Genomic DNA, 13,041 nt, shown 5'->3' on the forward strand with positions numbered 1-13,041 from the left:
GAATAGGTCATCTGCCCTAGAAGATGCAACTGTCTCACAAAGTAGGCCTATAGTAGGGCAATTTCTCTGCAACCAGTTCTTTGTGATAGTTTTTTGCTTGCTGCAAGTAGATCTTAAGCAGATAGCAATCGTCCTGACTCAGTCCATCCGGGGGTTGTCCAAGATATAAGGTTTCAAATCTAGTACTGATACTGAAACCCAGAACTTTTGAAATAAGTGTTGCTACTTCCTTCCAGAAAGGTTGAATACAGGACAAGACCAAAAGACATGTGCAGGATCAACCATGGTATCTCCACATTCTCTCCAGCAGTCCAGTTGGTTTCCAGTTTGTTTAAACTTCTGTTTGGGAGTGATAAAGAGTCAGATCTGTTTTTTCCAACAAAAGTCTCTCCAGGTCAGGGAGTTAGTGGTTGTTGATTGTGTTTCCCATGTATTCAACCACCACGTCATCACTTATATATCAATGTCCAGTTATTTTTTCCAAAGTACACACCATTGTTGAGGAAGGAAAGAGGGTAGGCTTATTATTCCCCTGTTCAGATTTCCACAGCTGGTCCCGACATTCAATCCCACAACCTTCCGATCAGCAATTCAGACTACAACTGGCTCACAACGGAGACCAATGAGATGTGAGGGGATAGATGGAGAGAGAATGGGTGATGAAGAAAAAAAGAAAGAACAGAGAGAATGGGAGAATCAGAGTCTGGCATTTTCATTTTGGGGCTGTTTGGCAGCAGAGTTTGGGTCGGGGAATAAGATTGCTTTATCTGCTGAAGCAGCACTCACCCGTTTCAGAGTGCTGTGTCTTTCTTTGTTGAGGGGCAGACAGTTTATTGGCATGAACCCATAACCATAACTGGTTTCATAATTCATAACGGAGCGGAGCGGGGGTGAGGAGGAAGTGGGGGTCCAGTGCAAGAAGGAGCAGAGAGCAGTGAGAGGTATTGGTGGAGTGAGGAGGTGTCTGACATGTATGGGGAGGCTTCTATCTCCTGAGCCCTGCCGGAGCACGAGGGCAGTCTGTCTGTCAGTGTGGCTCTGGCTGTGGATACTCCTGTCACTTTCATGTGGTCCAACACTCCTTCCCGGAGCTCCTACTACTGTTAATGCATTTACCATCACGTGCACACAGACAGAAACACACACACACACACACACACACACACACACACACACACACACACACACACACACACACACACACACACACACACACACACACACACACACACACACACACACACACACACACACACACACACACACACACACACGTCTCACATAGCCAGAGGTCATAAATGCACTGGAAACCACACACATGCACGCACACACATGCACACTCACGTACACACACACACACACACACACACGCACACAAAAAGTTCAGACACGCGCGCGCGCCTACACAAACCCGCACACACAGACACTCACAGTCCTTTGTAGGTCCTCTCAGATACAGTACAGTCATATCTTCCCTTTCAGAAAAGCTGCGTGTGTGTGTGTGTGTGTGTGTGTGTGTGTGTGTGTGTGTGTGTGTGTGTGTGTGTGTGCGTGTGTGCGTGTGTGCGCGTGTGCGCGTGTGCGCGTGTGCGCGTGTGCGCGTGTGCGCGTGTGCGCGTGTGCGTGTGTGTGCGTGCGTGCGTGCGTGCGTGCGTGCGTGCATGCATGTGTGTGCGTGCATGTGTTCATGCGGCCGTGCGTGCTCATGGCCATGATCTATGGAAAAACTGAGCATATCATCTGGTAAAGGAATAATCTGTCAGGAATTATCCTCCTTCGACTCTCTCCCTCTCCCTCTCTCTCGTTCTCTGCACTTTCCTGCCTGAACCTAAAAATATAAACAGTTTTCAACTGAATCTTCAAAGGTTTGTGTGTGTCCATGATATCGGCTTTAAACTCCAGAGCCAGCAGACATCTTGGACGTCATGTCTGCCTCAAACATTGATAAATAGGTCAAGGCTTTGTGCTGCCTTGTTGCTTCCAGTTCTTTAATGCTCAGAAATGTTGATAACACGTGAACATAGCCGATAACTAACGTTGCTCGCTGTCATTTCGACTGACAGTCATATTATGTCTCTCAAGAGCATTGAGATTCGCAATGTCGGTCTATACAACATCCATTATTCTGTCCAATAATATACCACAAAAACTACTGTCTGGCTCTGCAGAGAATGAACCATACTGCTTTTGGTGACCCCATGGTATGGCATTTCCTCTAGTCACTACAGGACAGTGGTGGAAGAATACACTTTACTTTTGGAAAAGTAGCAATACCGTAATATAGTAAGAATACTCTGTTTCAAGTAAAAGGCTTACATTCAAAACAGGACTTGAGTAAAAGTACAAAAGTATTGGCATCAAAATATACATACAGTACCAAAGAAAAAGTACTAAAATAGCTGATCTACAAGCTCACAGCGATTCGCGATGCGACATGTTGTGACATGTTGTGAACTACATCGCCAATTTTTTTGTTTATTTGCCTTTCTGCATCAGTGAAATCTTAAAGAGTCATCTTTTGTCAGCAAATAAACCAAAATCAAAACAAACAACAACAACAACAACAAAAAGATAACCTATTACCCAGCCCAATTTGTTTCATACTTCATCTGGAGCTTAGCAGTCATTTTTTCCATAGTACACTCTCAACAACCTCTCATGCTATTGATTAATTGTAGGTGGTAGTGGTCGCAGCCAGGATAGGGTGATCATTTTGTTTTGCTACCAGCAAAAGAATATGCAAAATGTAAACCACCTGTTTATGTTCCAACCCCTCCCAATAATATACACTTGTGGGTCTAATGGTAAATCTATATTTAGGATAGCCAAGTTGAAAATAGCTAGGGCTTAAATGGTTAATGCATGTTTTGTAATTATAATCTGAATCTGCAAAGTAACTAAGTAAAGCTGTCAAATAATTATAGTGGAGTAAAAAGAACAATATTTGCCCCTGAGAGTATAAAGTATAAACTCAAGAAAAGTCAATGTAGGCCTACCTAAAAATGTACTTAGAACAGTAATTGAGTAAAGTGAGAGAATCCTACTTTAAGACTGTGGAGGGCAAAGAGTTTGGTGACCTCGTGAACATTTCTTCTAGTTCTAGTGCTATGAGTAGACCAAAATGTACAAGATATCTCAAAATCTAATGATAGAATCGCCATGAACTTGCTGAGTGCATTCATGGTCCCTGGAAGATAATGACAATGTTGGTCGGTTCAAACCACTTTGGACTGGTTGGGTGAAAGGGGCAGCAAAGCCTTTAGGCGCTAGTGGGGCTTTTAGACTCTTCCTTTCATTTTCAGCCAGTATGTCACAAGCTGGCCTCAACACAGCATCCACAGTACAACATGGGCAAATCATATCAATTCCTCTGGTACTGCCTGCAAACATGTAATAGCTATAACGTTAACAACTTCAGATGCCTGACATTCTACACATTTCTGGCATGAACTTTACTCAGCAGTGGCCTGTAAACTATTTTTGCCTTTTCATTTATGGCCCTGGTAGCAATTGTCACTGCATTCCGTATATTAGGATTTGTAGTTTCTTAAAATGTCATTATTTCTTTCTGCATTCTAGAATTTGACAGACCCTACTCATTTCAGATGTTTGGGGTGAGACGTGTTTGTTGACAGTGTGGGCGTGGATGAAGGCCATTTATGTATGCTATGGAAAGATGAAACATATGGAAGTCATTGCAGAAGTGGATAAAAGTATCGTCTTTTTCCTCCACTCCAGCGAAATCACCAGGAATGCCCTCCCTCCATTATTTGACCACAAGGCCGCAGCTAATTGCTTCAGTGTGTGTGTGTGCATGTGTGTGCGTGCGTGTGTGCATGTGTCTGCGACACCAGACACCAGTGGTTGGGAAGTCTGACCAGCTGCCATGTCCCACTGTATTAGCGATAGATGAGGCACTCCACACTAAACCAAATGCTTCGATAGGCCTGCAGACTCACCCTGCACGACACTCTGTATACGGTCAACACAGCTGACCGTATACAGCTGGGCCAAAAGCAATCTAGTTTCCTTGATAGCGATGTGGAAGTCCCGGGTGACCGTGGCGGATCCGAGGCGGGACCGGGCTTCATTTGGCCAGGGAGGGGATAAACTGTTTAGATGCATACATCAAAGCAGTGGGACAGAATGAAACCATGGCGCTTGTGAACTCAATTAAACACATGAGACATGACATCCACATGGCTTTTCTAAACCTCGCTGTGTAGCCCTTGCAGGCGTGTGCAGGTCGAGACAAGGTATTTTAGGCCAGGTCGATTAGGCATTTGTGCTATCGATAAATAGAAGAGTTGTGTTTGGAGTTAAGGAGCATGGTGTGAGATTCTGGCAGCATAGGTCCTCTCAGAGGCAAGAAGAAACGCCAAGATATTAGTTAGTCCCATCGGCTACGTGGCCAGTGGCTAGGAGTCACAAAGGCGGAAGGTAGGATATGATCCGTCAAGCTGGGACATGGACCGTGGTAAACATAAAATCAAGAGATCTGCCTATTCCATCACAGGTTTGAAATGACCTCCCTCTGTCAGTCAGGACTGCAGACTCATTCCCCATCTTCTGCTACAGTCTGAAAACTCAGCTCTTCAGACTCCACCTCATCCCCTAGTACTCCGTATTTCACTGTATCAGTACCTGTCACCTATTTAGATAGATGCTAGTTATGTTATCCAGATGTAGGTCTTGTTCACATATAGGTCTGCCCGTGTGATTGGGAGCTAGAACGGTGAAAAATGAGGGAACTGTGTGCACCGAATAAGGAATAGAGAAACTCTTGTCTGTTCTATCAATTACAGTTCTGGAATTCGTCTCCGGGGGGGGCGTGGCTGTCTGAAGCGGGGCAGGAGGGGTCAATGGGGCAGGATGATAGAATAAACAGACAGAATGAAAGAGAGAGAGAGGGAGGTAGAAGTCGGAGAAAATGCTGGAGTCTGGGGGGAAGGAGAGAAAAATTGAGAGATTGCTGACTCCTTAAAGCCTCAATACATAAAAATACAAAAGATCGAGACGGAGAAGAAAAAGGAGGGGAGACTGTGCGAGCACAGGAGATTGGGAGGTTGGGGAGAGAGGAGGAAGAGAGGGGGCTGAAGAGGGAAAGAGGGGATGAGAGGAGAGGGGAAATGAGGGGATAATAAATAAATAGGGAGGACGGAAGAGTGGGAGAGGGGTGGTGGGGCGGACAGAGACAAAATAAGGTAGAGGGAGAGAGGGGGGATGAACGATGGAGAGCCAGTGGTGGAGGAGGATGGGGAACAATCCCCAGCGGACCTAATGGTTCTTTGGGATCTCTGGGATCCTGAGGTTTTGTGTTTGTTCTCTCTTAGTTCCGACCCGACGCGCTGCAGGCAGCTAGACGCAGCTGGAACGCTAGTGGTGGCGGCTGTTACATAACGGGAAACGACCGCGGAATAGTTAGACTGTATATACTGCGTCTGCCAAAGTCAACACGCCACAGCCAGCGGACTCATCTACATGTGTACTGACAGAACACAGGCGGCGAACAAATTGACCCGGGTGCAAATACGCAAAATACATGACTTTTCCATTGTATCATTCAATCAACAAATGGCTGAACTTGAGTGAACGTGTCTCACCCATTGTCCATCTTTAAATCATTATGGGGTAGAATGTCTGAGGAACATTCTATTTGATCCCCTTGTTATAAAACATTATAATGATATAATCGAGCCCAAAAGCCATGCACTCCCCCTCTGTGTGATCACGTGATAATGGTAGTTATCCCCAATCAGTTGTCAGAGTGGTAATCAGAGTTACCACTTTAAACATGGTGTCCCTATTTTGGAAATGGCATTATAGGCACACATTTGCAACAATGTTCAACAACTGTCAAAAATTGCTAAAATAGCAGATGTACAATTTCACAACAATGTGACGTGTTGTGACCACGTAGATCGGTTATTTTCGCTATTATCACTATTTTCGTTGTACAATGAAGTATAAAATAGGGTTCAAGTGGTTAAAAGATTACCCTAGATTAATTGGCCAACATGTTCGGTATGCTTAATATATATCTGAGGAATTTGTGTAACCAGAGTAGTCATTTGGCCGCTGACAGGCATCTCACAGGAGGTATTCTGCCACAGGCTGGGTTTGAACAACAAACCTTTTGTTCACCTCATCATGGTCATAAGAGAAACACATGGTTATCCAGTTTAGCGCTTGAAAAATATCTGCAGTTCAACAGGGAAATTGGGTGTATTTCAACAAAGGAGCAAGGTTACACAAAAGGAGTACACCCTCCCCCAGCCCTAATTTGTAGCCTAAATACACAACGCAAATTACCACACTATGAAACTATTATAATAACAGGTCAAAGTTGTAACTTTTTAGGCTGTATCACCCACAACAAAGGATCCCATCGGCACAAACCCCATCCTCCCTGAAGTGACTATACTTGATGCATCATGCTAGTTTTTCCTTTTTGTTTGTGACGAACCAATTAATGTACTTTGACACACTGTGGAGTACAACATTGAATTTTGTATTGTATGAATTTGAGGCATGCAGAGTTTGTTTTTCTAGTTCATATACTTTCCTTGATGGTGGTCAATTATCGTACAGGGCAGGCTCAATTAAATCTTCATTCGAAACACATTGTCTGGTCATGTATTTCCTTCACTTACCCAGACATTATTTGGATCGTTGACCACGTGAACCCTAGCGTCCCTATTCTGGGCATGCCATAATATGCAAACATTTGGTGAAAATGGGTAAACATTTGGCAAAAATAGCCAATCTTCAAGCTCACAACGTGGTGCATTGTGATGCGTTGTGAACTTGTGAGCTCGTAGATCGGCTATATTCAGCATAGACATTTTGTGTAGAAGAAGAAAAATCGCCGGGGGAAGGATAGAGCCCTGGGGGCCCCGGTCAACAAAGTATATAGGGTTTAAGTGGTTAAACAAATCAGGGTTTCAGCCTGCTCACGTGCCGCATGCCGTGATTTATGGACGCCCACGGAAGTCTTTGCCCTCCACAGTCTTAAATCTACTGTATTCCCTGATGAGTTCATGCCCCAGGAGGCTCCACTAGTGGCTACATTTTATGTTCTGTGGACTCTGAATATGCACAGTTAGCAGACACCAGGTGGAATATCGGATTTTTTTCCGCGGTGAAATCCAAACTGTCATTGTGATGGACCAATGATCCAGCATTGGTAGTAAATGGTCTGTGACGGGGATATGGGGTATGTAGGACAGTGGAAGGGGGACAGGGGATGGTGGACGACGGACATGGATGAGAGAAGGGGGACGATGGACAGTGGACAGTGGAACGGGGAAGGGGGTAGGTGACCTATAGCATTGGTTCTCAAAGTGGGGGTCCGACCCCCAGGGGTACTTGAGGGGGTTCCAGGGGTCCCCAGCTAGATGATGGACAGGAACCAAATGGACCCTTATGGGTCTGTAACTCTGAGAGTGTACAAATGGAACCAAATGGACCCGTTAGGGTCCATTTGGTTCCATTTGTACACTCTCAGTTAAATTAACATTGGTTTTACAATGTGAATTGGGGTCCCAGAGGTATAAATGCCATTACATGGGGGTCCGTAGCCTAATGCATGTCAATTTGGGGGTCCTTGACATGAAAAAGTTTGAGAACCACTGACCTATAGGACGTTGGATGGTGGAAGGAGGACAGTGGACGGTGGACAGGGGAAGGGAGACGGTGGATGGTGGAAGGGGTATGGGTGGGGGACCGTTAAAGGGGGACATTGGAACGGGGGACGGTGGAAGGGTTGAAATATGACGGTGGAAGGGGGACCCACCATCTTCCAGATCTTGCTCCCCAGTCATTGGGTTGAGAGGTCAGGCTGATGCACATCTGGCATTTCCTGTTTCCTCTCCTCCAGATGCCCCTGAGCACTAGTAGAAATACACACCGCACGCACGCACGCACGCGCGCGCGCGCGCGCACGCACGCACACACACACACACACACACACACACACACACACACACACACACACACACACACACACACACACACACACACACACACACACACACACACATACACTTGGACAGGTATTCTTATTCCACAGTCAAATGTTTCCATTGGACCATATACAGACTTGCTGGACTGATGGTATGGACTTGATAGAGAGAGAGAGAGAACTCAGATGGAAAGAGGGAGTGAGTGGGGGGAAGAGAGAGAGAGAGAGAGAGAGAGAGAGAGAGAGAGAGAGAGAGAGAGAGAGAGAGAGAGAGAGAGAAGGAGAGAGAGAGAGAGAGCATGCAGGAGCATGGGGGAGAGAATCTTTGCTTCTCACAGGGCCACTGACTAGGCTGACAAACTCTTTCCATTCCTGTGGATGCTGTGCAGCCTGCAGTGCTCTATGCCGTATATGTGTGTGTCTCTCTCTGTGCGGCGTGTGCGCCTATGTGCATGTATGCGCATGCACGTATAGGCGAAATAGTGGGGACAGAGTGGTGCCGTATGGTTTTCATAACTCTCCGAGGGTTTTCAACTCTGCTGCACCCCCCCAACCCACATCACCCCTCAAACCTCCTCCACACACACACACACACACACACACACACACACACACACACACACACACACACACACACACACACATTACCAGCCCCCACTTCTAAAAACACACAATCCTTTTTCCTCTACGTAGCACCCCCCCCCCCCCTCATTTCTCCCTCCCCCTATTTTTGTCTTTCTCTCTCTCTCTCTCTCTCTCTCTCTCTCTCTCTCTCTCTCTCTCTCTCTCTCTCTCTTTCTCTTTCTTTCCTTCTGAGATTCAGGCAGGCAATGCTGCAGATGCAAGAGAGTCCAGAGGCAAGACCAGAATTAAGGGGAGAGAGGGGATTCTGCAACTGGAGTGGATACAAGAGACCCTTACTGGATCTTAGACTGGAGTCTGGACTGCAATGACCTCTGAAACGTCTTTGGACCCTTAAGAGACTTCAATGGGTCTTATACTCGAACTTTGATGGACTTCAACTGGACTCAACTGGACTTAAGACAAAATTCTGCAGGATTGCACTGGTTTCTCTCCTGCTTTTCCAGTGTCATTGTGCTGAGGTCTGCAATCTGTTGAAGCAGTGTTGACACAGTGGCTTTTTCAGCTTCCCCAAGGTTTTAGTTGATGAGCTGATGAATGGATGTAAATTCATACCACACTGTAGGGCTACTAATCTTGTGTTATGGACTGCATACAGATAATTAAGGTAAATGACTGTTGAGTTTGGATTTGTTTCCATTAGATGTAGGCCTAGTACATAAAGTTTTGTTGAGGTCAGGAAATTGTTGTTTATTTATTGAGAGCTGGTTGGTTGCCTTTTGGATTTGTTTTAGTTTTGTTGATTGCCTCAGGGTTTAGGGCTTTTGCTAGAGTCAACCATAATTAGCCTTGGGTTTGGTTTATTAGGACAAGGCAGAAGTTTCATTTGGATGTTGTTTTAGTTCATTCCTCATGTCTTGGAGGAGGATGAGAAGGATATTTAGTAATCGCAGCTGCAGCAGTAGCAGTATGAGTCTCCTGTGTGTGCTGTGGCTGCTGTGTGTTTGCGTGGCCCCTGGAAGCCACGGCCAGAGGCTGGGGGAGACGGAGGGCGACCAGTCGGCGGGGAAGTCTCATCTGGCCGAGCGGGACGTGATCTGCCACCCGGAGGGATGCTACGCCGTCTTCATCCAGAAGAGAACCTTCAGGGAGGCCGGCCGCAGCTGTCGCGAGCGTGGCGGGACCCTGGCCACGGTGCACGACGACGAGGCGGCGGGCGTGGTCCACGAGCTGCTGTCGTCCGTCGAGCCGCAGGGGAGCAGGGTTCGTCTTCGCCTCTGGATTGGACTTCACCGAATGCCGCGCCAGTGCTCTGCCACCCGGCCGCTGCGGGGATTCGTCTGGGTCACAGGCACAGTATTTTCCTCTTTGACCTTTGATGCCGATAACTTAAAAATTAGAACAGACAGGGAAACCTGCTGATGAAAATCCTGGTGCGGTCTGAAATTGTGACAGCTTAATGGGGGGCCAAATCTAGACAAAATGTTAATTGACTAACCGGTAAAGTTAGATTTTATTAACTGGGCATAATTCATTCTTGAAAAGATTGACTTAGAGATGTCCTTTTTATTAAACTTTTATATATTTTATTTCTTAAGGTTTTTAAAAAGAAGAAACAAATATGCAAATATGAATCAATCCAGTAGTAGGGTGATACTTTTTCAACAGGAGGTGCCATGCTACAATAGCTTGATGGATTGTTACTTTAACCTCTCCACCAGACTTTGGCCATCACCCAGGTCAACCTCCAGGGGTCAGCACTGACTGCATGGTTAACACATTAACCCCTTGCATTGACAGGGACAGTAGGACCACAGGCGAGACAGGAGGAAATTCAATCTCGTCCCCGACCTAACTGCAACCCTCAGCTCTGATTTAGTCATTAGCAATCCTAACTCAATACTGGTTACAGCCATACACTATTATGACTCATACCTCATGCGCCCCCTCAGTCCTAGTGAAAAACGTAAAACAGAAGCAGTGAAGGAAAGTGAGTGAGGAGTGAGAGAGATGGATGGTGGTCTTGTTGTTGACCTGTGACCTTGTTTTTTGTTGTCTAACAGGAGACCAGGATGGGCAGTACACTAACTGGCTCCGTGATGAGGCCCCGGGGGCTTGTGCGGCTCTCCGCTGTGTGGCCATGACGGTGCTCACCTCCGAGAGCACCCGCGAGAGCACTGATAATTTCCGGTGGCTGGATGGCTCATGTGGGCTGGCGTTGGATGGCTACGTTTGCCAGTACAACTACAAAGGAATGTGTCACACCTTGGACGACGAGGGCGGAGGACCAGCCATATATACCACCCCCTTTCACCTAGTCAGCACCTTGTTGACACACATTCCTTTCGGGTCTGTAGCCGCCATGCCCTGCCCCGCGGTTGATTCTGATCTCGAAGCTCCTACCGAGGAGACTGTCCTGTGCATGGAGAGGGACGACGGGACAGTGGGCTGGTCCAGAGACGGGCCCCTCTGTTCAGCCGATCTCGACCTTGAAAGCCAAGACTGGTGTGGCACTGACCACGGGTGTGAGCAGCATTGCCAGAGTACAGACACAGACTACTACTGCTACTGTTCCGAGGGCTTCATTTTGGACGAGGACAGGTACAGCTGTAAGCCCGACCCCCTCAGCCAAACCGAAGCCCCTGACATGTCTCAATCCGACACCTCCGGATCCACCGACCAGCCCCGCATCAGCCCAGCCTGTGTGGCAGCGGGGTGCGCGTACGACTGCGTGGAGACGCCTCGGGGCGTCCGCTGCACCTGCCCCCCCGGCTACCAGGTGGGTCCGGACGGGCGCGGCTGTTCTGATGTGGACGAGTGTCGCCAGCAGCCGTGCCCACAGCACTGTGTCAACACACCAGGCACCTTCCACTGTGCCTGCCACGCTGGGTACCAGCCCGACGATGAGGGCGAGTGCGTGGACGTGGATGAGTGCCTCGACGAGGGCAGCTGCGAGGGCCCCTGTGAAAACACGGTGGGGTCCTTCGCGTGCCTGTGCATCCCCGGCTACGAGCGGGGCAGCGGAGGGGAGTGCGTGGATGTCGACGAGTGCACTGGTGATTCACCCTGCCAGCAGCATTGCCTCAACTTCATGGGAGGCTACCAGTGTTATTGTGACACCGGATATGACCCACAGCCAGACGGACTCTCCTGTGAGCCTTCTCCTGAGGATGAAGAGTACTCCACTCTGACCCCTGACCCTATTGACACCGGCCGCAACCCTAACGTCGACTTACACCCTAACCATGACCCGTACTCTCACCCGAACTCAGACTCCAACCCAAACCACGACCTCCCCTGGTCCACCTCATTTACCCCTGACCCTAGCTTTGAAGTTGACCCTGACTTTGACTCTGAATGGCTGACACAGCCCCCAGATGAGCTAACCACTGATCTGCCTCCACCTCATGGGTCAGACGATCATCTAAATCAATGGGATGCCCTCTCCCCCAAGCGGCATTACACGATCACGCCCCCGACACGGTACGACAGCAACCAATTAGACAACGAGGCTGAGTTTAAGACAGGCTCCAGAGAGGCGGGGGGCAGAGCAGGCACAAAGGTGGGCACAAGGGCTGAAACCGAGACCGCAAACGCATCCGGGTCAGGCACTGAGACTGTAGCCAGGGCTGCGGAGGCTGGGGAGGCGGGTACAGAGGACATTACTGGTGAAGGGGCTGGGTCAACCGCAGGCAAGCGAAAGCACGACAAGAGCTGGCTGCTGGTGGCCTTGCTGGTGCCTCTGTGCGTGTTCATCGTAGTGATGCTAGCTCTCGGCATCGTCTACTGCACCAGCTGTGCTGTGGACAAGAGCAAGAGCTTCTCAAACTGCTACCGCTGGATGCTCCCCGCCACTCCCCCTGAGGGGAGGGACAGCAAGCCCCGAGCATGAACCCTTAAAATAAACAAACACACAGTAAATAAATAAATCCTCTCACACACACTCACAAACACATGCGCGCACAATACTTTGTGTGGAACACTCATGATGTCTTTATGATGTTTAAATGTCCTTAGTGGCGGAGGAGCAGTTGTAAAACTACCATTGGATATACTGTTGGCTGATTCAGACACTTGAGGATAACTTAATAGGTCTGCAATTCTTTTCATTTTTTTTTACGTTTTTGTTGCACAAAACCCCTGTAAATAATACACTCCATGTGTTTAGATTTCAATAAAACTCAATAAATTGAAGAAATGTTGTGTGATTGATAGGGATTTATACAACTGTGCGCAATAAATGATAACCAGAATATGGGTACAGGGAGCGAGTGTGTGTGTGTGTGTGTGTGTGTGTGTGTGTGTGTGTGTGTGTGTGTGTGTGTGTGTGTGTGTGTGTGTGTGTGTGTGTGTGTGTGTGCGTGCGTGTGTGTGTGTGTGTGTGGCTGTGTGTGTGTGTGTATATAAACACTCAATGGTGGGATGTGAGGGACTGGAGCAACACATGAGCCACATGAAAATAGGCCTGATTTCTAATTGCACTGGAAAACTAAATG

General features: G+C 47.8%; 1 protein-coding gene across 1 annotated transcript; it reads left to right on the forward strand.

Annotated features, from left to right (window-relative positions):
* The first annotated feature begins 8,789 nt into the window (after positions 1-8,789).
* LOC311056527 (uncharacterized protein) lies at positions 8,790-12,737 on the forward strand. The gene is made up of 2 exons (XM_084073214.1): positions 8,790-9,896; positions 10,609-12,737. The coding sequence occupies exons 1-2, from the start codon at positions 9,458-9,460 to the stop codon at positions 12,435-12,437; spliced, it is 2,268 nt and encodes a 755-aa protein (XP_083929340.1). The 5' UTR covers positions 8,790-9,457; the 3' UTR covers positions 12,438-12,737.
* Positions 12,738-13,041: the final 304 nt, after the last annotated feature.

The sequence above is a fragment of the Gymnoscopelus microlampas genome (genome assembly GCF_963454915.1).
Source record: "Gymnoscopelus microlampas genome assembly, chromosome: 12".
Taxonomy (NCBI): Eukaryota; Metazoa; Chordata; class Actinopteri; order Myctophiformes; family Myctophidae; genus Gymnoscopelus; species Gymnoscopelus microlampas.